Here is a 26,930-nt window from a genome sequence, read left to right on the forward strand (position 1 = left end):
ACGCTAAGCTTTTATTGTCTATTAATAAAAGGGGCCTCAATGGCCGAGTGGTCTAAGTAGTTACTACTGTAATCACTAGCCAGTCAACACTGAGGTTATGAGTTCGAACCCCGCTCGTGCGGGTGCACTCGACTCCAATCTTAATTGACTAGGATTGTCAGTTTTCCTATCGAAGGTCGGTGGTTTTCTCCAGGCACTCCGGCTTCCTCCACCAATAAAAACTGGCCGCCAGGAAATAGCCCAAAAGCGATGCTTAAAAGTGGCGTTAAAACACCAAAAATCAAAACAATCTATTAATAAACATGTATTTGGATTTTTGATTTTGTGCCCAGTTTTCAAGTTGGTCCAAATCAGGGTCCAACATTAAACTGTGTTTGATTTCAACATAAATTGAATATATACAGGGTTCTTTGAAATGCTGAATCTAAACCTGTATTTAAATATTGGATTTTTGGTCCCAGTTTACAAGTTGGTCCAATCAGGGTCCAAAATTAAACTTTGTTTGATTTTCAACAAAAATTGAATTTATGGGGTTTTTTGAAATGCTGAATCTAACCCTGTATTTAGATTTTGAATTCTGGGTTACTTTATCAAATTGGTCCACTTTGAGGTCCAAAGGGTCCTAATTTAAAATTTTGTTTTATTTCATTAAAAGTGAATTCTTGGGGTTCTTTGATATGCTGATTCTTACCATGTTCTTAGATTTGGGAAATTGGACCATAAAAGGTAAATGTCCAATTTCAAATTTTTCAGTTCTTTGACCACATTCATTTTGTGTCACAAACCTATGTTGTGTCTGACTGTCAAATATTCAATCACAATCCAAATTCAGAGCTGTTTTAAGCTTAAATGTTGTGTCCATACTTGCCTCAACTGTTCAGGGTACGACCTCTGAGGTCATATCAAGCTTGTGCCTAGTGGAGCATTTTATTGAAGATTGAACTGAAATGTGAGATAAATATACAGATATATGTATCAGATATCAAAATGCAGGTTAATTTTATTGCAATTCTCACTCAGTCTCATTATAAAAAAAAAAAACTCTCAATGATTTCTGAATTGTCAGTATACGATTAAATATGGTGAGGGTTTTTCTCATCATTGAAGGCCTTGCAATGACCTATAATTGCTTATGTCCACTTATTTGAATTCTGATGGATAGTTGTCTCAATGGCAATCGTACCACATCTCCTTAATTATAACCCACGCAACGAGTTGCGGAGGGTATAATGTTTTTGACCTGTCTGTCCGTCCGTCAGTCAGTTAGTCCTGTTTATTTTCATCGCAACTCCTCTCAAACCACACAACAGAATTTCATGAAACCTTTTCAGATAATAAGGACATACTACGTAGATGTGCATATCGACAGGAAATTACGATTCAATTTTTTTCCAGGAGTTACGCCCCTTTGAACTTATTTGCCCAACATACTACTGCAATCCTTTGTCATCGCAACTCCTCTCAAACCACACAACAGAATTTCATGAAACCTTTTCAGATAATAAGGACATACTACGTAGATGTGCATATAGACAGGAAATTACGATTCAATTTTTTTTCCAGGAGTTACGCCCCTTTGAACTTATTTGCTTCAATATACTACTGCAACGGTTTGTCATCGCAACTCCTCTGAAACCACACCAGGGGTTCAAATTAACATTTGGTACTGGAAGGTCCAGGACCTTTGACACTCCAAACTGAAAGGTCCACAACCTAAATCCCAGGTCCTACTTTTACAGGAAAAATTTCATAACTCAATAAGATACAAAATTAATGAGCTTTTGGAGTGAGGTTAGTTTGTTTCATCATATTTGAACTGCATGTGATGTTTCGTTTCTCATATAATGCCTAAATTGGCTATCCAGCAAATAAACAGTTTACAACCTTCAATATTGAAGTACTGCTTACACATCAACACCATTTTTGCACTGGATTTCAAGAATAAATTCATAGTCACTGAAGGGTTTCCCTTTTTTGCAATACTGTATGCAGTGTTGAAAAGAACCTTATATCTATTTAACTGATCAGGCTTACATTCTGCTTGAGAATACATTGTCCAAGTTTAGTGTCTGACAATTAATCTTTAGTCATAATTAGACTTAAAATTTGGATCACTTTCATGGATCCACTGCTTTAAACAAGATAAATGCTGGGGTGTCACTTCGTATATTTTTATTGGGTCTATTTTAAGATTTTGTGTTCCCCTTACAAGTGCACTTTCTTTTTCTGAATGAGAGGGGAACTTCTGGCAGTATGTGCATGACATTAGACCAGTTGATTCCACAAAATATAGCCACGGTCGATCGATTTTCCTGTGGGGCTCCGTTCCCGATCGCATTTTTGGTCTTTAGTGAGATCTTCATTTGATTTCTTTTGAAGACGTTGAAGACACAGGCACTTGTTTCTATCCATTCAGGGGTTAAAAAAATTTGTTACAGCTCACTAGCCCAGGACTTATTGGTAGCAGGATTTTACTAGCCCTGTTGAAAGAGCTGCTAGCCCATCAAAACTGACCTGCTAGCCCGAGTCTACCTTTCAAATTTAGAGTGGGTGTCCCTTGTTTTGAATGCGGCATTATACATGGTATTTGATAAAATAGATCAAATAAATTTTTGTTTTATTAATTATAACAAGGATCTCTAGACATTTTTTTGGATATCCCTTGTACTATGGGTTGTTAAATATTTTCGGGCACAGAAAACATGTTCATTGATATTGTCATGTTAAACCAGTGGTTCAATTCGTATATTTGTTGTTCCCACATACAAAGCAAACTTTTTATCAGCGAGATCGGGAAAATAACGGCAATATTCAGAAAACATCATCTCTTGTTTATCATCAGTAACAGTCGACCTTGCCCATGGGGAATCTTTCTGTCCATGACACTATAAATGTTTTTTCCGCTTTTCCTGGTCGTATTTGGCATTTTTTGGGATAAATTTTCAGCCTTATTACCCCCTTCATCTCCTGTTTTTCGTTTTAAAACTGACAAAGTTCCTGTGGTGGCCGTACTAAAATGTTTAGAAATAATTTGTGCATGGTTTCAAGCTCAAATTAACAGCTGTCCGACAAGACAGGTCAATATCGATCATTACATCATACACCCAAGTACCATTAATTGAAAATCTCGGCATAAGCAATGTACAATACCCTCTGTACTGAGAAATTGATATTGAAAGTACGTGAATTGCGATCAATACATGATACCGGTCCACCCAGAGTTATTTGTTCTATTTTTAAAACATGTACAAAATCGGTTCAAATTCTTGGAATCACGGATGACGTACGTAATTGAATCTGATTGGCTAAGATAGAATAGTGATGAGGGGATTACTATTTTGGAAATGCAAAGAATTGTTTGTTACTAGTCCGTCGGGCATATTCGGTTACAAGTTTTAATTGCCCGAAGTGTAAAAGTCTAGTCCCGGGCGTCGGGCTAGTGGATTTTTTAACCCCTGAATCCATGGGAAGGTCGAATATCCTTCTATATTTATGGATAGTCGACCTTCCCATGAATAGAAACAAGTGCCTGTGGTTGAAGACCGTTCATAATCTTCAGGCTTTCTCTTGGAAGACGTGACACCAAAGTGAAACGGACTCATTTTGTTCTAAAATGTCTAAATGATTAAATGATTTGTCACTTGACTTTTCGCAACTATTTATAACCTTGTGTTTCCAAGAAATACAAGGTTAAAAATAACTTTTATCACTCGTCGGCAAGGTCAGGGATGAAACATTTTTTTTATCTCAATTTCAATAATAATATGGCTTAAAAATGACGATACAGATGGTTAAAAAGGTCAGCAAAAATCACTTTTATTTCCTTTAAGATTGAAGGTCCGTCTGGCGTAGCTAGTAACCAAAACGAAAGTCTGATTGCAACAGTGGAAGGTCACGGACCTCGGACCACCGCTAATTTGAACCCCTGCACACGACAGAATTTCATGAAACATTTTTAGATAATAAGGACATACTATGTAGATGTGCATATCGACAGGAAATTAATATTCAATTTTTTTTCTAGGAGTTACACCCCTTTGAACTTATTTGCTTCAATATACTTCTGCAAGAGTTTTTTATCACAACTCCTCTTAAACCACACAACAGAATTTCATGAAACTTTGTAGATATTAAGGACATACTATGTAGATGTGCATATCGACAGGAAATTATGATTCAATTTTTTTCCTAGGAGTTACACCCCTTTGAACTTATTTGTTTCAATATACTACTGCAACAGTTTGTCATCGCAACTCCTCTGAAATATTTTTTCCTTATGCAATTTTTTTTTCTTACAGTTATTTTATTTCTCCAGTGACAATGTGGGGACGTGGGGTATGTGAGCGCGCTCACTAAGGTTCTTTAATTTTATAATGACCTCGTTTTCATGGTTCATTAGTCAAAGTTTAGTTTTCTTGGTAAGGTTTATTTCGCAAATACTTGATTTTTTTAAGAACGTTTACCAGCAATACAGTTGTCAAAGAAGCCAAACCAATTAATTATTGAATGATTCCAAAAACAATGTACTTAAATTGATAATTACTCTATGCAACTCTTTAGAAATAATGTAAATAATCGGACAAACGGTAATGTTAAGCCTTGTGTACGCCCCATTAACAAGAACACTGAATTATATGTCAAATAAAAAAAAAAAAAAATACAATATTGCAAACAATGAATTAATTGTGTATAAAGCGATTGCCTTGATTAATATTCATCAGGAGTGCTTGAGAAGTCTAAAATTTGTACATCATCTAATGAATGTGTCAGTAGGTATAAAGGACACTCACACCATTATTTAATTTTAGGAACTTCTGGTTTTCTTTTCTAGTTATGTTGTTGAAAGTTCATCAAGTTTATCCTCTAAATTAAAAGTTTCTTTAATTTGTTTCCCATTTTTAGCTCACCTGGCCGAAAGACCCTTTTTAGCTTCTTCCAACATCACTTTGCGTCCATTTTTGGACCGTCACTCGTCTATGGTCTGTAAACTGTTTTCAAAAATCTTTTGCTCTGAAACTGCTCAATGCATTAAAGGCAAACTTTCGTCATAGGTTTTAAGCTTTAATGTTTGTGATTTACGTCTAGGTTTATCAACCAACATTGCTGTTGTGTCTAAAAATTCAACAAAGAGGTCAGAGTACAAATTCGGCTAATATCTTTAAAACTATAGCAATTAGAGAAGAACTAAGTGGGTAAACATGGACAGCGCAACAAGTTTTAGATCATTCTATTTATCCTGAAAATTTTGAAAAAAATTGTTCAACTGTTTTAGTGTTATTGTCTAGTAATGTTAATTTTTCTTTTTTGGCATTTTGCATGACAAAATGTATCCCACCCTGAAAATTGTGGACGGAAAAATGTAACTGCCTGTTTAAAGTTATTGCCCCATTTTTAGCAGTTGTTGGCTGTTATTGTGAAAATTATAGGAACTATGTTGAAAATGTAAATTGCAAAAAAGGATCAGCACAACAAGATTTATCTACCCTAAAATAGAGAAAAATCTGTTACCTTGTTTTGGAGTTAATGCCCCTAAAATTTATCCCAATGTACAATGGTACACTATAGCTTGGAGAAATAAAATGTCCTTTTGAAAAGGCTAGACTAGCGTTTTTTCTTCTCACAGATAATATGTTGAATAGCCGCAAAACTGTGAAGTACATCCAAGCTATTATATAAGAATAAGGACATGAGATATGATTGCCAATGAGACAACTATCCATCAAATGAAGTGGGTGTAAGCAATTATAGACAACCATATGACCTTCAACAATGAGAAAAACTCATACCGTAGAGTCGGCTATAAAAAGAACCCAACATAAAAAAATTGAAACAATTCAATTGAGAAAACCAACAGCAAAATTTATAAAAAAAACAATTTACTAAAAACAAATATGACCGACATGAACCAACGACAACTAATGAACTACAGGCTCCTGACTTGGGACAGGCACATAAAGAATGTGGTGGGGTTAAACATATTTGTGAGTGCTCAACCCTCCCCCTAACCAGATTAAACCCATGGACAGTGGTGAAACAACACAACATAAGAATAAACTATAAAATCATTTGAAAACTTGTCTTCTATTCCTTTTCACCATATCTTGGGAGTGTAAAATATCATGGTTGAAACTAAAACTCAACTTGATGTTAAAAATAGAATTGGACATTTCATCTTCGTGATAAATGTCAAATAAAAATTTCAAGGGGAAGCGAAAAAAAAATCTTTTGTTATGCTTTTGCATATCATTCAGAAGTAGTAAAAGATAATGTGAAGTCAAATTTTCTTCTCAAGTTTCATTTAAAGATAAGAGTTTCAATAAAGTTTTTTTGTAATTTTAACCCCTTTAATTAGTCCCCTACCGACGAAGTCGAAGGGAACTTTAGGTTTGCCTCCGTCTGTCCGTCTGTCTGTCTGTCTCTGTCTGTCCGGCAAATCAGTTTTCCACACTTTTTTTCTTTGTGCTTGAAGATATTGATTTGATATTTGGTGTATTGTTTTATCTCAACAAGTTACGGATCAAGTTCGAAATTTGTTCCGGTCCGACGATTTTGTGCAGAGTTATGGTCCTTGAAGTTAGAAAATTCACTAAAATAATCAGTTTTCCGCACTTTTATTTGTCATGCTTGAAGATATTGATTTGATGATTGGTATATAGTTTTATCATGACAAGTTACAGATCAAGTTCGAATTTTGGTCCGGTCTAATGATTTTGTGCAGAGTTATCATGGTCCTTGGATTTCCAAAATTCACTCAAATAATCAGTTTTCCTCACTTTAATTCTTCATGCTTAAAGATACTGATTTGATAATTGGTATATAGTTTTATCATGACAAGTTACAGATCAAGTTCGAATTTTGTTCTGGTCTGATGATTTTGTGTAGAGTTATGGTCCTTGGCCTTAGAAAATTCACTCAAATAATCAATTTGCCACATTTTTTTTTCGTCATGCTTGAAGATATTAACTTGATATTTGTTATATAGTTTACACCATGACAAGTTATAGATCAAGTTAGCATTTTGTTCCTGTAAGTACAATGAATTTTTAACCGGTAGGGGGCTATGTATTGCCAGGCAATACTCACAGAATGCTTGTTTATATAAGGATTCTACTTTTGACCTAATTACAGCCATAAAATCTCAAGATAATATGTAGTTTTCATATGTGAAATTATAAATTCTGTACAGTAATTTATAACAGACTTTTTGCCAATGATTAATCTTTATGTCTTATCCAGGACGAGTATAACTTATGTTATATCTATACTACTAAAATAATGAGGTCCAACTAGTTAGCCAGCATGACATAAAAACGACGAATCAAAGAATTCAACTTTATGGTTATAACTAATATAGGACAATGGTGTTGATCAAACATTACACCATTCCAGGCCCTTTTGTTTTCCACATAATTAATTTTTAGCCATAATTAACAAGTTCCAGGTCGAAGTCCATACCGATATCAATAGTACCTGGTACCTAATCTGTATGTTCCGCCTCTGTCAGGTGCACCACCAAAAAGTGTATTTGGGATTTGCTATATACACTGGTCATAATCACACCTGAACTTCGTCATTGTACAGGGATTGACTATACTAAATTCAATCATTGACCAAATAAATATATCTACAAGTAGTTTCCAGTTGTAATAAGAAAGCCAGGACGGATTCAAACAGAATAATTTTGAAAGCTGAGAAAACTGTACACCTTATAATCAGCATGACTTTATCAAATGACAATACAAATACTAAAAATCCAGTCTGAAAATAAGGCGTAGGTACTGTAATTCAGTCAGGGACCTGCGATGCCACGGATGTGTTCTAGTTATATGTTAAAAAAAAAAATACATACTTAAGTTAGATAACTATTTAAAGGGTTTTATCTAACAGCAATTAAACACTTCATGTCATGTTTTCATTTTCCTAATGAGAATGGGTCAAATATTGAGGAAGGGTTTTCATCTGGGAAAATATATACCATGGCGTTTTTTTTCCTGTACGTGACCTGTTGCGGGGAACATAGAAATACAAGGCCACAGTCAATCCATCCAGTCTAATGTAAGCGCTTTCACATGTACAATTCTTACTAGATTTTTGTTAAAATTATATCAAAGGTTTATATCAGCAATGTCTCCTGTGTGTTTGAAAATCAATGCAGATCAACTATTTAAGAAAGAGTTATGCAAATGCATTGTAAGCACTCTTATGTGTCCAATTCTTGCAAGATCTTTATCAAACTTGTTGGAAGGTTTATATAAGCAATGTTTCAAACGAGTTTGAAAATCAGTACCGATCAACAATTTTTAAAAGAGAAATGCCCCTTGGAAATAATAATTGTATGGAAAAATGCATTGGAAGTGCTGTCATGTGGACAATTCTTGCAAGGTTTTATCAAACTGATTTCGAAGATTATATCAGCAGTGTTTCGTACAAATTTGAAAATTAGTGCTGATCAACTATTTTAAAAGAGTTGTGCCCCTTGGAAATATTAATTATATGGAAAATTGCATTGTAATTGCTTTCAAGCCTACATTTCTTTTAAGATTTTTATAAAAAGTTTTAAAGAACCCCCTTAAAAAATTGTTTTAATTATTGCCCTCGGTCAGATAAAAAAAGTGCAATGCAGGAGTATAAATGGAACGTTGTCCTGTACTATAGATCTAATAGGATTATACATGTTTTTAGGTCTCTACAACACTGTCAAGCAAATTGTGATTTTTTATTACCACATGTTTTGTGAGGTATTTAGACTCAAGGGATTGTTTCTTGAAAAGGATGTCATATAAGATTTTATAATAGTATCAAGTTTTCCTATTTTGGATTAGCAAGTTGCCGTACTGTAAATTTATCAAGTTGAACATCGAAGTCTTCATCACAATATGAAGTCACACTGTTCTTTTACATGCTAAAATTCATCTGATAAAAAATGTAAAAAAGAGATGAATATCTGTTCTGGACGGCGTTGGAAACAATTGACTTAAGTCTTTGAAATTTTCAGTTACCGAGTGCACAGCTGTTTGTATAACACAAAATCTAGTCTTTCTATGGTACTTGTTGGCATACAAAATTACAGACGGAAAATATTTTGTAAAGTCATTTTATAAGCATTAAACCAATAGAAATGCTTTAAATGAAAGAGCATTCTATCATGTTAAATTTGTTTATCTTCTCTCTCCGCTTCCTTGAAACCAAGTTTGATACACATTGGTAATGAATATAGGGAAATTAAAACAGACTTGAAACAGCTAATTGAAATCTACAAATATCATTTTAATATTGTGAAGACTAAAGGTAGAGAGGCCTTATATGAATCAAGGATGTAAATTATTCCCCTTGAATTAACTTTATTGCTCACCAAATGTTGTATGTTTTTAAAAATAGAAGCAAACTATCACCAAAAGACATTTTTTTTATTGTGAAAAAGGAAAAGCGTAATTATCAAATTGCCATATTTTTTCCAGGTAACGATTCAAGCTCGTATATACAGTACTTGCAACCTTAGGCGTTACTGTTTGACGTGAACTTGACTGATCGGTGAATGATCGGTGACGGATGTTTGACTGATCGATGACTGATCGGTGATCGATGACCCATAGAATCCGTCAGATACGTCAAATAAGCAATGTGAGAGTTACCTTGACAACGGTCAGCGATCGATCAGTAAAGTAATTATATGCACGGATCGGACGGATACGTATATAATTAAAATCTTATGTAAAACGAACTTCACAGTATTTACATTCGATAAACGCGGACCTCTACGAAGACACCTTTACTCGTTAATTTTTAATCAACTGGTTGCAATAACACATAAATAATATATAAATTACTTTTGAAGCATTATATGTATTACTTAATATTCTCTTGTACCCGAACGTGGTATGTTTTATTCAAAATCATCAGGCCTCAAGTAACGATTTTTTTATAAGAATTTCATACTTCATTTCAAAATTGTAAAGAAAAAAATACTTTAACTTTTTTTGTGTTGAATACGAATGTAATAATTTCTTTATTTTGATAGAAATTACGAAATTCCATTAGATTTCAGTATTTTTTGTACATCAGGATTGATTGTTTTCCATGAAATATGCTAACTTTGAGGGAAAAGATACTAAATTTTTTTTCGTGTTGAATAAAAATGCAAACATTTTTTTCTTTTATATCAGAAATAAAGCAACCTCAAATGCAATCAGACATTAAAAATGCATTTAGATCAGTACTTTTGTATAAGATATGAAAAATTTAAGGATATATATGCATAAACTTTTGTTTTTGTTGAATAAGAATGCAATATTTTTTTTATTTTAATGGAAATTATTGACCGCTATTGGATTTTTGTACATTTTGTAGTTAAGGATTGTTTTTTTCCCATTAAACTAAGAGAATATCAGAGAATATATACTAAAATGTTGTTCGCAATGTATAAAATTAATAATTTTTCTTCTTTTGATAAAAGATAATGAATGTTTATTGTAACTAGTTATTTCAAAGGCCTCGAGATCAGCTTTTTATAAGAAATTTAATAATGTAAGGAGAATAATACATATACAATAATTTCTTTATTTTGATAGAAATTATGAACCGCCATTTGATTTCAGTACTTTTTGTTCATCCGGATTGGTTGTTTTTCATGAATTATGGTGAATTTCAGGGAACAGATACTAAATTTTTGTTCGCGTTGCTTAAAAATGCAAATATTTCTTCTTTTATTTCTAAAATATTGCAACGTCACTTTCAATAAGTCATTATAAATGCCTTTAGATAAGCAATTTTGTACAAAATGTGAATTATTGAAGGATAAATATGCATAAACTTTTGTTTTTGTTGAATAAGAATGCTATAATTTCTTTATTTTAATGATAATTATTGACCGCCATTGGATTTTTGTACATTTTGAAATTCAGAATTGGTTGTTTTTCATAAAATTAATAGAATATCAGAGAAAATATACAAAAATGTTGTTTGCATTGTTTAAAATTACCAATTTTTCTTTTTTTGATAAAAAAAAAATGCAATGATTTTGTAACTAGTTCTTTCAAAGGCCTCAAGATACATGTAAGAATTTTTATGAGAATTTTTAATAAATAAAGTTTAAACTTTTGCTTATGCTGAATAGGAATGCAATAATTTCTTTATTTTGTTAGATATTATGAACGGACATTTGATTTCAGTACTTTTTGTTCATCAGGATTGGTTGTTTTTCATCAATTATGCTGAAATTCAGGGAAAAAATACAAAACTTTTGTTTGCATTGCTAAAAAATGCATATATTTCTTCTTATATATGAGGAATAATGCAACATAACTTGCAATCAGTCATTATAATTGCCTTTAAATAAGTAATTTTGAATAAAATGTGAAAAATTTAAGGATAAATATGCATAAACTCTTATTTTTGTTGAATATGAATGTAACAATTTCTTTATTTTGATAGAAATTATGAACCGCAATTAGATTTCTGTATTTTTTGTATATCTAGATTGATTGTTTTTCATAAAATATGCTAAATTCATGAGAAAAGATACTAATTTTTTATTCGTGTTGCATAAAAGTGCAAATATTTCTTCTTTTATATCAGAAATAATGCATTATCAAGTGCAATCAGACATTATAAATGCATTTAGATCAGTACTTTTGTATAAGATGTGAATAATTTAAGGATACATATGCATAAACTTTTGTTTTTCTTGAATAAGAATGCAATAATTTTTTTATGTTAATGGAAACTGTTGACCGCCATTGGATTTTTGTACTTTTTGTAGTTTAGGATTGATTTCTTTTTCATTAAACTAAAAGAATATCAGAGAAAATATACTGAAATGTTGTTTGCAATGTATAAATTACTAATTTTTCTTCTTTTGATAAAAAATAATGAATGTTATTTGTAACTAGTTATTTCAAAGGCCTCAAGACCAGTTTTTTGTGAGAAATTTAATAATGGAAGGAGAATAATACTTAAGCTTTTGCTTGTGTTGAATGCATATACAATAATTTCTTTATTTTGAAGGATATAATGAACCGCCATTTGATTTCGGTACTTTTTGTACATCAGGATTGGTTGTTTTTCATCAATTATGCTGAAATTCAGGGAAAAAATACAAAATTTTTGTTTGCGTTGCTTAAAAATGCATATATTTCTTCTTTTATATGAGGAATAATGCAACGTCACTTGCAATCAGTCATTATAATTGCCTTTAAATGAGTAATTTTGTATAAAATGTGAAAAATTTAAGGATAAATATGCATAAACTCTTATTTTTGTTGAATATGAATGTAACAATTTCTTTATTTTGATAGAAATTATGAACCGCAATTAGATTTCTGTATTTTTTGTATATCAAGATTGATTGTTTTTCATAAAATATGCTTAATTCAAGGGAAAAGATACTAATTTTTTATTCGTGTTGCATAAAAATGCAAATATTTCTTCTTTTATATCAGAAATAATGCATTGTCAAGTGCAATTAGACATTATAAATGCATTTAGATCAGTACTTTTGTATAAGGTGTGAATAATTTAAGGATATATATGCATAAACTTTTGTTTTTGTTGAATAAGAATCAATAATTTTTTTATTTTAATGGAAACTATTGACCACCATTAGATTTTTGTACTTTTTGTAGCTCAGGATTGGTTTTTTTTTCATAAAACTAAGGGAATATCAGAGAAAATATACTAAAATGTTGTTCGCAATGTATAAATTACTAATTTTTCTTCTTTTGATAAAAAATAATGAATGTTATTTGTAACTAGTTATTTCAAAGGCCTCAAGATCAGTTTTTTATAAGAAATTTAATAACGGAAGGAGAATAATACTTAAGCTTTTGCTTGTGTTGAATACATATACAATAATTTCTTTATTTTGAAGGAAATTATGAACCGCCATTTGATTTCAGTACTTTTTGTTCATCTGGATTGGTTGTTTTTCATAAATTATGGTGAATTTCAGGGAACAGATACTAAATTTTTGTTCGCGTTGCTTAAAAATGCAAATATTTCTTCTTTTATTTCTAAAATATTGCAACGTCACTTTCAATAAGTCATTATAAATGCCTTTAGATAAGCAATTTTGTACAAAATGTGAATTATTGAAGGATAAATATGCATAAACTTTTGTTTTTGTTGAATAAGAATGCTATAATTTCTTTATTTTAATGGAAATTATTGACCGCCATTGGATTTTTGTACATTTTGAAATTCAGAATTGGTTGTTTTTCATAAAATTAATAGAATATCAGAGAAAATATACTAAAATGTTGTTTGCATTGTTTAAAATTACCAATTTTTCTTTTTTTGATAAAAAAAAAATGCAATGACTTTGTAACTAGTTCTTTCAAAGGCCTCAAGATACATGTAAGATTTTTTATAAGAATTTTTAATAAATAAAGTTTAAACTTTTGCTTATGCTGAATAGGAATGCAATAATTTCTTTATTTTGTTAGATATTATGAACGGCCATTTGATTTCAGTACTTTTTGTTCATCAGGATTGGTTGTTTTTCATCAATTATGCTGAAATTCAGGGAAAAAATACAAATTAAACTTTTGTTTGCATTGCTTAAAAATGCATATATTTCTTCTTATATATGAGGAATAATGCAACGTTACTTGCAATCAGTCATTATAATTGCCTTTAACATGATTGTTTAAATAAGTAATTTTGTATAAAATGTGAAAAATTTAAGGATAAATATGCATAAACTCTTATTTTTGTTGAATATGAATGTAATAATTTCTTTATTTTGATAGAAATTATGAACCGCTATTAGATTTCTGTATTTTTTGTACATCAGGATTGATTTTTTTTCATAAAATATGCTAAATTCATGAGAAAAGATACTAATTTTTTATTCGTGTTGCATAAAAGTGCAAATATTTCTTCTTTTATATCAGAAATAATGCATTATCAAGTGCAATCAGACATTATAAATGCATTTAGATCAGTACTTTTGTATAAGATGTGAATAATTTAAGGATACATATGCATAAACTTTTGTTTTTCTTGAATAAGAATGCAATAATTTTTTTATGTTAATGGAAACTGTTGACCGCCATTGGATTTTTGTACTTTTTGTAGTTTAGGATTGATTTCTTTTTCATTAAACTAAAAGAATATCAGAGAAAATATACTGAAATGTTGTTTGCAATGTATAAATTACTAATTTTTCTTCTTTTGATAAAAAATAATGAATGTTATTTGTAACTAGTTATTTCAAAGGCCTCAAGACCAGTTTTTTGTGAGAAATTTAATAATGGAAGGAGAATAATACTTAAGCTTTTGCTTGTGTTGAATGCATATACAATAATTTCTTTATTTTGAAGGATATAATGAACCGCCATTTGATTTCGGTACTTTTTGTACATCAGGATTGGTTGTTTTTCATCAATTATGCTGAAATTCAGGGAAAAAATACAAAATTTTTGTTTGCGTTGCTTAAAAAGGCATATATTTCTTCTTTTATATGAGGAATAATGCAACGTCACTTGCAATCAGTCATTATAATTGCCTTTAAATGAGTAATTTTGTATAAAATGTGAAAAATTTAAGGATAAATATGCATAAACTCTTATTTTTGTTGAATATGAATGTAACAATTTCTTTATTTTGATAGAAATTATGAACCGCAATTAGATTTCTGTATTTTTTGTATATCAAGATTGATTGTTTTTCATAAAATATGCTTAATTCAAGGGAAAAGATACTAATTTTTTATTCGTGTTGCATAAAAATGCAAATATTTCTTCTTTTATATCAGAAATTATGCATTGTCAAGTGCAATTAGACATTATAAATGCATTTAGATCAGTACTTTTGTATAAGGTGTGAATAATTTAAGGATATATATGCATAAACTTTTGTTTTTGTTGAATAAGAATCAATAATTTTTTTATTTTAATGGAAACTATTGACCACCATTAGATTTTTGTACTTTTTGTAGCTCAGGATTGGTTTTTTTTTCATAAAACTAAGGGAATATCAGAGAAAATATACTAAAATGTTGTTCGCAATGTATAAATTACTAATTTTTCTTCTTTTGATAAAAAATAATGAATGTTATTTGTAACTAGTTATTTCAAAGGCCTCAAGATCAGTTTTTTATAAGAAATTTAATAACGGAAGGAGAATAATACTTAAGCTTTTGCTTGTGTTGAATACATATACAATAATTTCTTTATATTGAAGGAAATTATGAACCGCCATTTGATTTGAGTACTTTTTGTTCATCAGGATTGGTTGTTTTTCATAAATTATGCTGAAATTCAGGGAAAAAATACAAGATTTTTGTTTGCGTTGCTTAAAAATGCATATATTTCTTCTTATATATGAGGAATAATGCAACATCACTTGCAATCAGACATTATAAATGCCTTTAGATAAGTAATTTTGTTTAAAATGTGAAAATTTAAGGATAAATATGCATAAACTCTTATTTTTGTTGAATATGAATGTAATAATTTCTTTATTTTGATAGAAATTATGAACTGCCATTAGATTTCTGTATTTTTTGTACATCAGGATTGATTGTTTTTCATAAAATATGCTTAATTTAAGGGAAAAGATACTAATTTTTTATTCGTGTTGCTTAAAAATGCAAATATTTCTTCTTATTTATCAGAAATAATGCATTGTCAATTGCAATCTGACATTAAAAATGGATTTAGATCAGTACTTTTGTATGAGATGTGAATAATTAAAGATAAACTCTTGTTTTTGTTGAATAAAAATGCAATAATTTTTTTTATTTTAATGGAAACTATTGACCGCCATTGTATTTTTGTACTTTTTGTAGTTCAGGAATGTTTTTTTTTTCATTAAACTAAAAGAATATCAGAGAAAATATACTAAAATGTTGTTCGCAATGTATAAAATTACTGATTTTTCTTCTTTTGATAAAAAATAATGAATGTTATTTGTAACTAGTTATTTCAAAGGCCTCAAGATCAGTTTTTTATAAGAAATTTAATAATGGAAGGAGAATAATACTTAAGTTTTTGCTTGTGTTGAATACATATACAATAATTTCTTTATTTTGATAGAAATTATGATCCACCATTTGATTTCAGTACTTTTTGTACATCCGGATTGGTTGTTTTTCATAGATTATGGTGAATTTCAGGGAAAAGATACTAATTTTTTGTTCGTGTTGCTTAACTTGAAATGCAAATATTTCTTCTTTCATTTCAAAAATATTGCAACGTCACCTTAAAATTTTTGTGTTGAATAGGAATGCTATAATTTCTTTATTTAGAAGGAAATTATGAACCGCCATTTGATTTCAGTACTTTTTGTACATCAGGATTGGTTGTTTTTCATAAATTATGCTGAAATTCCAGGAACAAAATCCCAATCGCGATTTAAATCGTTTTACCACTGTTCGGGTATAAAAATATATAACCTAATTAAAAACAAAAATCGCCATTCAGTTATAATAATATTTAAAATTAGTTTTATCTGCATATTTCTTTTTTTTTTTATTCTTAAAACTTTGCTGAATAATCACTAAAAAAATGTTGATCTTTTGCACTTGAACGTTTCGTATTTTCCGTGGCGCCATTAATTAAATGAAACGAAACTAAGATTCCGTAATTTGTATTAGTTTATCATGTGACGTAGTAGAGTTCAATCCGTCAGAAAGGTCGATCGGTCCTATCCGTCCGATCCGTCCGATCAGTCAAATATTTTTACCATAAATCTGACGGATTGGTGACGCGAACTTGACTGATCGGTGACTGATCGATGACCGCTGATTGATCGCTAAAATAGTAACGCCTAAGGTTGCAAGTACTGTACAATGATGTATGTATAATAAATAGCCTCCTCTTTGTTGAGATGAACACTAAAGATATTTCACATGCATTTTATTGCTGTAAAGAATTAACAAACATAACAGTTTGTTGAAAAATGTCTATTTATTATTAAATGATGAGCCAGTATAAGGCCAACTAAAATTCCCCATTTATAATGGAAAAGACAGGATATGGGGTATCAATGACACAAAATAAATACACACTTGAAAAAACTAAAAGCAAAGAAGCAGCACTTTTTTGTTCGCCTCAAATTCCCATTGACATGCATGGAGCAACAATTCTCATCTTACTCATTACTGGTTTTAGCATATTTTTATATGACCGCAATAAATTTGAGCTCATATATTGCTATCACGTCGTCGTCGTCATTGTCCAAAGATATTTGGTTTCCGGACAATAACTTTAGTAAAGTGAATGAAATTCTATAAAATTTAAACAAAAGGTTTAATACCACAAAAGGAAGGATGGGATTGATTTATAAACATAAATTGCTGAATTTTTCAGTTCTGTTCTTTAACTTTAGTTTGCCTCAACCAAATGTTATGAAACTTGTAAACAATGCTTATTACCACTTAATACAGATCAAGTTTGAAATTGGGTGGTGTCACTTTTACCGTTCTTGAGTTATGACCCTTTATATCTTTATATGATATGCAAGCGGGGGCATCATCTGTGTCCCATGGACACAATCCACATTTATTTTATATGCTGAATCTAATCATTGGAATTACATTTTAGATGTTGGACCATTAAGCATTATATAGGGGATAACACTCGATTGATTTATGATATTTTACAGTATACAGAAGAGAACAATATTCATCATTACATGTTCAAAAGGAAATGACACAAATTTAATAATACAAAGCAGACCTCCCCAACTACACCAAAAATAACTATGTTTCTCCGTAAAGTTGTTTTGATTGTTTAAAGCTAATCGACTTTAAAAAATCACTGCAATTATGTCATCCTATGATACCACTTTTTTAAATAATTCTACCAAAAAAAAAAACATATTGTAATTATTATTTAATGCCAACTATTAAATAAGAATTAAAATCCAATAAACCACAGTTCCCAAAATTCAATGTATAGTGCTATTACAGATAGCAGTTACCTCACCACCCCCTCTTTTTAACAGGTTGATACATGCTAAAAAATACAGATAAAATATTTCTATCTTATTTCACCTCTTAATTCATTTTCAATTCACTTCTACTTTTTAAACTATATATATATATATCATTAGATTTTTGATTGCTGAATCTAAACACGTATTTAGATTTTTGATATTAAACCATAAAAGGATAATGTCCATTTTCAAATTTTTAAATTCTGAGACCACATTCATTCTGTATCAATAACCTATGCTGTGTCAAATATTTAATCACAATTCAAATTCAAAACTGTATCAAGCTTGAATGTTGTGTCCATACTTGCACCAACTGTTCAGGGTTAGACCATTGTGGTCGTATCAAGCTGCTTCAAGCCGAGCACATTTTTTGCAAGATATTGTTCTCACACATCTCCTGGTCAATACCAACAAATTATTTATATTGAACAAAGACATCTAATAAATACAGTCAGACAATCTCATTACGTATGTATGTACATAGATAAAAAGGTCTTATATCTCAAATCTATCATATATATATAAAGAATAACCATGAAAACTATTCATTGTCTCGAAATATAAAATTTATCTGGACTCAGCTCGAAACAGGATAACAAATGCTCTGCGAAGCCTCGCATCCTACTTGTTTCTAAGCCTTGCACAAATAAATTTTATATTTATACCTCACGCAATTTTTGCGTCGGGTATAATGTTTTTGACCCGTCCATCTGTCCGTCCGTCCGTCCGTCTGTCATTCCATCCATTCGTCCGTCAGGCCAAATAAAAATATATGTGTGGTTCCAGTTACCTACCCTTCTTTTTAGTCTTAATAATAGCCTACCCTAAAGATTTTTTGGTCATTTTTCATTAATTACTGTTAAAGTCAGAATGGTGCTCCCATAGACTCAATTTAAAAAAAAAACATAAAAACAAATCCCTACCTACCTACCCTAACTTTTTATTGATGTAACTGGAACTACACATTCTATTTTATTTGGCCTCATTTATGAAACTTTATATATAATAAGGACAAACTATGTAGACGTGCATATCGACAGGAAATTATGATTCTTTTTTTTTTTTCTATGAGTTATGCCCCTTTGCACTTATTGGCCTCAATATACTACTGCAACAGTTTGTTATCGCAACTCCTCTGAAATTACACAACATAATTTCATGAAACTTTGTAGATAATAAGGACAAACATATAGACAGAAAATTATAATTCCATTTTTTATAGGAGTTATGCCCCTTCGCTTTGAACTTAACATTTTTGCCATAATATACTAAACAGTAGTTTGTCATTGCAGCTCCTTTGAAACCACACAATCAAGAGATCAAGACTTTTAAGTGTGTGTTGTTCAGGAGATCATGATTTTTTAGTACATATCTAGGAAATCCTAGTTGTGTATAGAATGATTGTAAAGTGTACATGTCCAACTGGCAGGTGTCATCTGACTATGACCTCATTTTCATGGTTTAGTGGTGAAAGTTAAGAGTTTGTGCTTTGATCTGTTTTTTATACGACCGCAAAAATTAAAATTTTTTTGGTCGTATATTGGTATCATGTTGTCGTCGTCCGAAGACAGATGGTTTCCGGATAATAACTTTAGTATAAGTAAATAGAAATCAATAAAATTTCAACACAAGGTTTATAACCACAAAAGAAAGGTTGGGATTGATTTTGGGGGTTATGGTCCCAAAGGTTTAGGAATTAGGGGCCCAAAAAAGGGCCCAAATAAGCATTTTTGCAGTTTCCAGACAATAACTTGTGTTTAAGTGTATGAATCTCTCTGAAATGATACAAAAGTTTCCATACAACAAAGGGATGGTTATGGGAGGTCACGGCTCAAACCTTTTAGCAATTAGGGGCAAAACAAGGGTTTTTATGGTTAAAGGACAATTTCGACAATTTAAAAGCAGTGTAAGGGAGGTTATCCAATCCATTCAAAGAATACTGTTGTTTATATGTTTGATTACCTTCCTTACACTGCTTGCAAATTATATATTAAGAAATGATGATTGACTTGAGATGATTAGCTGTAAATTTATTTTTAGAAGTTACTATTAATTAATATTAATTTTAACCATGACTGTATGTCATTTTATATTTTGATATTTTATGATGTATTTAAATGAGTAGTTATGGTTGCAAACTCCATTAGAAATTTGAATTGAGATTATTTTTGGAATAAGGTAAAAGGGGAGTTGAAAAAATTTGGGGGGGGGGGGGGGAATAAGAATTAGTGGGGGGGGGGGCTATAATTTTTCTCATTTCAGATTTCAAAAATTAAAAAGAAAATTTCTTCAAATATTTTTTTTTGTGGGGGGAGGGGGGGGGGGGGGGGGGGGGGGGGGGTTAATATTCAACAGCATAGCATAGTGTTTTGCACAAAAGAAAAAAAAACGGGTAAACTTTTTTTGGGGGGAGGGGGAGGGGGGGTGGGGCAATTCACAACAGCATAGTGTATTGCACAAAAGCAAAAAATTGAATATAAATTCAAATCATATAACCAATTTTAAGTTCTTTGACTAGACTTATTCTGTGTCAGAAACCTATCATGTGTCAAATATTTAATTACAATCCAAATTCAGATCTGTATCAAGCGCGAATAATGTGTCCATTTGGCTGCAACTTTTCAGGGTTGGACATCTGCGCTCGTATCCAGCTGCGCTCAGCAAAGCAATTTATCTTAAACTATAAGCAATAGGTCAACTATATTTGGTGTATTGAATGATTGTAAGGTGTATATATCTGTCTGGCAGGTATCATTTGACGATGACCTCCTTTTTAGCTCATATGAGCTTATGCCATCACTTGGCTTCCGTCATCGTCATCTGTCGTCGTAAACTATTTCATGAATCTTCTCCTGTGAAACTTCTGGGCCAAATACCTTCAAACTTAAACTGAATGTTCCGTAGGGTATCTAGTTTATAATTGTTTCCAGACAAATCGAACAACCAATTGTTGGGTTGCTGCAACTAAATTGGTAATTTTAAGGAAATTTTGCAGTTTTTATACGACCGCAAAAAATTTTTTGTGGTCGTATATTGGTATGACGTTGGCGTCGTCGTCCGGCGATGTCGTCCGAATACACATTAGTTTTCGCACTCTAACTTTAGTTTAAGTGAATGGATCTCAATGAAATTTTACCATAAGGTTCAATACCACAAAAGGAAGGTGGGGATTGATTTTGGGGGTTATGGTACTAACAGTTAAGGAATTAGGGGCCAAAAGGGGCCAAAAATAAGCATTTTTGTAACTTCCAGACATAACTTGTGTGTAAGTGTATGGATCTCTCTGACATTGTACCACAAGGTTCCATATCACAAAGGGAATGCTGGGATTGATTTTGGGGGTAATTGCCTCAAAATTTAGGAATTAGGGGCCAAAAAGGGGCAAAAAACAAGCATTTTTCTAGTTTCATGACAATATCTTAATTGTAAGTGTATGGATCTTTATGAAATTGTACTACAAGGTTCCATATCACAAAGGGAATACTGGGATTGATTTTTGAGGTAATTTCCTCCAAATTTTAGGAATTAGGGGCCAAAAAGGGGCAAAAAACAAGCATTTTTCTAGTTTCATGACAATAACTTGTTTGTAAGTGTATGGATCTTTATGAAATTGTACTACAAGGTTCCATATCACAAAGGGAAGGCTGGGATTGATTTTGGGGGTTTTCCCTCAAAATTTTAGTAATTAGGGGCCATAAAAGGGCAAAAAAAACATGCATTTTTCTAGTTTCAGGACAATAACTTGTGTGTAAGTGTATGGATCTTTATGAAATTGTACTGCAAGGTTCCATATCACAAAGGGAAAGCTGGAATTGAGTTTGGGGGTAATTGCCCTAAACGTTTAGGAATTTGGGGCCAAAAAACAAGCCTTTTTCTAGTTTCCAGACAATAACTTGTGTTCAAGTGTATGAATCTCTCTGAAATTGTACTGCAAGGTACCATACCACAAAGGGAAAGCTGGGATTGAGTTTGGGGGTGATGAATCATAAGGGGGTTCAAAAAATTGGGGGGGGGGGGGGGGGGATTTTTTTTTCCTTTTTTTTCTTTAACATTTTCCATTTTAAATTGGTTATTTCTGATTTATATATAAAAGCAAATAATAATGATATGGTTTGAATAGGCATACATGTGAACCTCCCGACGGGAGTACAATAATCCTGTTTTCAGGGGTCTCCTCCCGACCTCCCGTTGAAGAGGAAAAAATCCTGTGTATGAAATTTTTCATGAATGAAAAATTTCTGCCAACATATCATCTCAGGCATCTGGTGTAACTGACATTACCTGAAGTTATATTTTACCTGTAAATCAATTAACATGCATAATTATATGGCTTCACTTGTCAGCTTGGGTGTCAAACATACAGGTAATCAACGATTTTTACCTCAGGCTAACTGCCGTTGTGTAACAAAAACTGTGTATTTATTGGGTTACTTCCCTTGATTTATCCTGTTTTAAGTTACTTTCCTTTTAATAATGAAAATTTTTAAAAGAATATAAATAAAATATAAATTGAACAAATAATCATAAAAGGATGGTATTAAATGATTTTAAATGTCTTAGGACAAATAAGAAAATAATAATTTGAAAATTATTTGAGGATTCTATACTTCCTTTCAAGGCTTAAATTGAAATTTATATAATAACTATGACCATGATTTTCTGAGCTTGCAAATAAAAACTATTTGCAAGAGAGAAAAAAAAAATAAAAACTATTTGCAGATAGCTAAACAAATGTTCTGGTTGCAATGATTGTTTTATAGAATATGAAGTAAAAAATTTAAAGAACATACTGGAAAAAAACAATGTTAGATTGAACATGTAGAATATAAAGATGGAGAAACTTTATAAGTACAAGGGTACTATAAACATAATAAATTGGATGGAAAGTTGAAGAAAACACACTTTAAAAGACCATTTTTACAGCACACGGTTACATTTACAACAAAATTAATGTTAAAAACCTCCTGATCTGAGTCCTAATCTCCTGACCAAAATTTCCCAATCTCCTGATCTGAGTTTCACAGTCCATCACATGTATGAATAGGTAAATTGAAAATTTTTAAGTTCTTAGACCACTTTCATTCTGTGTCAGAAACCTATGTTGTGTCAAATATTTAATTACAATCCAAATTCAGTGCTGTATCAAGCTTGAATGTTGTGTCCATACTTGCCCCAACTGTTCAGGGTTCGACCTCTGCGGTCGTATCAAGCTGCGCCCCAGCGGAGCATTTTATTGGATATTATCTTTTAATATTATTGATGATAGAGATAAACTGTAAACAGCAATAATGTTCAACAAAGTAAGATCTACAAATAAGTTCTATATGACCAAAATTGTCAATTGACTCCTTAAGGAGTTATTGCCCTTTAAAGACAATTTTTCATAATTTGTTCCTCTAGTTTGCTTACTTAAAAAAAATCTTCTCTTTTGAAACTGCTGAATCAATTCAGCCAAACTTGGGCTGAATAGGTTTAGAGTATCTAGTTTAAATTTCTACATTTTATTTCCTTGTTCGTCAAGAAACATAGCCATTATGGCTAAAATTGAACAAAGGGATAAAATGCTTTTTTTTTTTGCATTTGAAGAAAATATGACAGATACAAAGAACATTTAAATGGCATTTTTTAGCCACTTATTAATATATATTGAAAAGCAAAAATAATCATTGATGAAAGATTTAATCAAAAATTTACAGGTGGGCGATTCAGGCTCTTGAGAGCCTCTTGTTATGGTTCATTGGTCAATGTTAAGTTTTCATTGTTAAGTTTTTTTCTAGGATATTTCAAGCAATAGGTCAACTATATTTGGTGTATGGAATGATTGTAAGGTATATGTCTGTCTTGCAGGTATCATCTGACTGTGACCTCATTTTCATGGTTCATTGGTCAATATTAAGTTTTCAAGCTTAAGTTTGTTTCTTAGAAACTATAAGCAATATGTCAACTGTATGTAATACATAGATTGCCTGTAAGGTGTACTTGGATGGTTCATCTGACCTTGACTTCATTTTCATCGTTCACTGGTCAATGCTACGTTTTCCTCGTTAAGTTTATTTCTTAGAAACTATAAGCAATAGGTCAATTATATTTCGTGTATGGAATGATTGTGAGGTGTACATGTACATGATGTATTTCTTGTTTGGTTTATCTGACCTTGACCTCATTTTCTTTTATTATCGTAATTTTATGTGATACTTGTAGTAAAGCTTTATATTTAGGAGTATCAACATTAAATCAATTTTCAGTAAATGAGGCAAGACATTTCAGTGTGTGCACTCTTGTTTTTCTAGGAGTTATGCCTGTGTGAACTTAGAATGTTGGCCTAAATATACTACTGTAAGAGTTTATCATCGCAACTCCTCTGAAACCACACACCAGAATTTCATGAAACTTTGTAGATAGTTAGGACATACTATGTATATGTGCATATGCACAGGAAATTTTTATCAGTTGATTTTTGTAGGAGTTATGAGTTTTAGGAATCTGGTGAGATTTTGTTTGCCCAGTGACAATTTTGGGGCGTGGGGTATGTGAGCGTGCTCACAAAGGTTCTTTAATTCGAGACAATTGTGCACAGACTCTGGCATCATAGCGAGTTGATTCTTCAAGTATATTTCCATAGCTTCTTCCTGTATATTTCTATGTGGGTATTAAAGCGACAACTGAAGCACATTTCGTACTACAAATGTACAAACGATCAATGCTTTTACAACACTGTAAAATGACAAAAGAAGGATTCAATTTTGTTAATGAGATGTTTATGCTACAATCATGATATAGCAGTTCATATCAAGCTTTTCATTAGTTTTCCTATGCATTGTTCTGATGTTCTCAAAGGAAGCACATGCAGTCATGAAAAAATGAATTTTATTGGTAAATAAATAAAATATAATTTTGGAATGTCTCATGACTGTTGTCTGTCAATCAAAACTATAATAACATACATGTAATGCAATTGAATATTAAATATTAACATACAGTGAAAACAGGCACACAAAATAGTTATATTTTTATACTTAATTAAAGAGAGTAAAGTTATGATCTTCTACTTTATAGAAAAACTCTTTATGAAAAAATATAGTTGCAGGTGATATGGTTCCAACTGAAATAAAATTAATGGCTGACAAAAGATCTATTGATTTGTACCTCAAATTACTTGAGTCAGGATCTGAGAAAAAGAGAGACATACGTTTAGTAATAGTTGGGAAGAAAGGTGCAGGAAAAACCTCATTGATTAAAAGATTGTTCTCTGAAGAGAATACAGATGTAACTAGTACAAATGGAATAGAAATCCACACAATAAAATGCAAAGCAATGTCTGATGATGGCATATGGAATAAATTAGATGGTATGATGTATAAGCTTAAACACAAATGTTTCTCTATTATTAAGAAAGTATTTATAATGTTTTTGATTTCTAGTTAACATGACTTATTATTCAGCAATACTTTTGGGTTGTTTGAGGACTATCTTTTAGTTTTCAAAGCATAGGTATTACAGGTTGCACTTTGTAAATACAGCCATGACAGCTGGTTCACAAGCCACGCCTCTTTTGGGGAGATATATAATATTCATAGCTATTTTGTTTTGTTTACGTACTGGTTCCAAGATATAATCTCTATGTTTCATCTCATAGAGAAATAACTTGGGAATGTTACAAAAATGTATAAAAACACATGGTAGCGGTGAAAAATGAATTCTGAAGAAGACCCAAAGTAAAGGTAGGGGTAGTTCAGAATTTTAGTATAAGTTTAAACTCTTAGAAGTTTGTGGCATATAAATGTTGAAAATATACTGCACAGCCCCATGTTTTGACCTTTGACAGGGGGTATTCAATTCCCACTTCCCTCCCCCCTGACTCCCGCTTCCCTCCCCTAGACTTCCGCTTCCCTCCTTTAACTTATCATTTCGTTCAGATATGCCTCCTTTCTCCCTTCACACAAGAAAATCTAGAACTGTGAACATACCTCCGTTTCTCCAACCAGTCCTTGCTGGTGAAGGGGTTGATCTCAATGATCCTCAATGGACATGAACATCATCACATGCGCACGAGTATCTAGCATACCATACCAGAGGATTGACAATGACAAGATGCACCAATAAAAAATAAAGATAACTTTAAAATCTAAATGTAATAATCTACGTAAATATATACTGTACTGAAAAATTTATATATAAATACATAGATTGATTTCCATATTCCTGAATGTAGAACTGATCATGAAAACTTTAAAAAGAAATAACAATTGCATTCCAGACAATTATTTTTAAGAAGATATTGAACTTTGTATTTCGATTTGAAACAAATTTCTTCACAAGTTAAGATATAATAAGCTACTGTCCTGGCAGATTTGTTTTTACTTTAAAAGTGAAAAGTATTCAATTTCTTGATTTTTTTTATGATTGTGTCTGTAATTTTATAATAATATTAAATAGTATATACCAGAAAATTGTATTAAAGAAACTATTTCATTTATAGTTAAAAATTGCTTTATTTTTTTACGCCATTTATGCAGAAATTTAATGTAATAGGCTACTGTCCTAGCAGATTTTTTTTTTTGTGTTAACAAAATGAAAGTCCATAATATTTTATATTTTCATAAAGCTTATATTTTAAACTTTCCAATGAACAAAAGTTTGCTTACCAGACATTCATTTTGAAGAAGATATACAACGTTATATTTTGAATTTGAGCCAATTTCAACAAAACTTCTAATGTAATAGGCTACTGTCCTGGCAGATTTTTTTACCTTAAAAGACAAAAAAAATATTAAATTATAAATTTTTGAAATGATTATTCCCTAAACATTATAAAAGTACAAAAATTTTATGCCAGACAGTTGTTTTGGAGAAATTATTTTAATTGTAAGTAAACTTTTCTCAGCATTTTCCGCCATATTTTTCTTAAAATTTAACTGTCTTGCATTTTTTTTTTACTTATAATCATACAGTTTATATTTTAATAACATGTTGAGTAAAACGAAAGTTACAGA

General features: G+C 31.2%; 1 protein-coding gene across 4 annotated transcripts in view; it reads left to right on the forward strand.

Annotated features, from left to right (window-relative positions):
• The window catches only part of LOC127731837 (uncharacterized), a 395,646-nt gene that overhangs the window by 339,787 nt on the left and 28,929 nt on the right, over window positions 1-26,930 (forward strand). For all 4 annotated transcript variants that reach the window (XM_052240678.1, XM_052240680.1, XM_052240681.1 and 1 more), the window contains one exon: window positions 25,019-25,285. In XM_052240678.1, coding sequence (XP_052096638.1) covers window positions 25,019-25,285 — 267 coding nt within the window. The remainder of the gene's footprint in view (window positions 1-25,018; window positions 25,286-26,930) is intronic.

Source organism: Mytilus californianus, unplaced genomic scaffold (genome assembly GCF_021869535.1).
Source record: "Mytilus californianus isolate M0D057914Y unplaced genomic scaffold, xbMytCali1.0.p SCAF_21, whole genome shotgun sequence".
In the NCBI taxonomy this organism is placed as follows: Eukaryota; Metazoa; Mollusca; class Bivalvia; order Mytilida; family Mytilidae; genus Mytilus; species Mytilus californianus.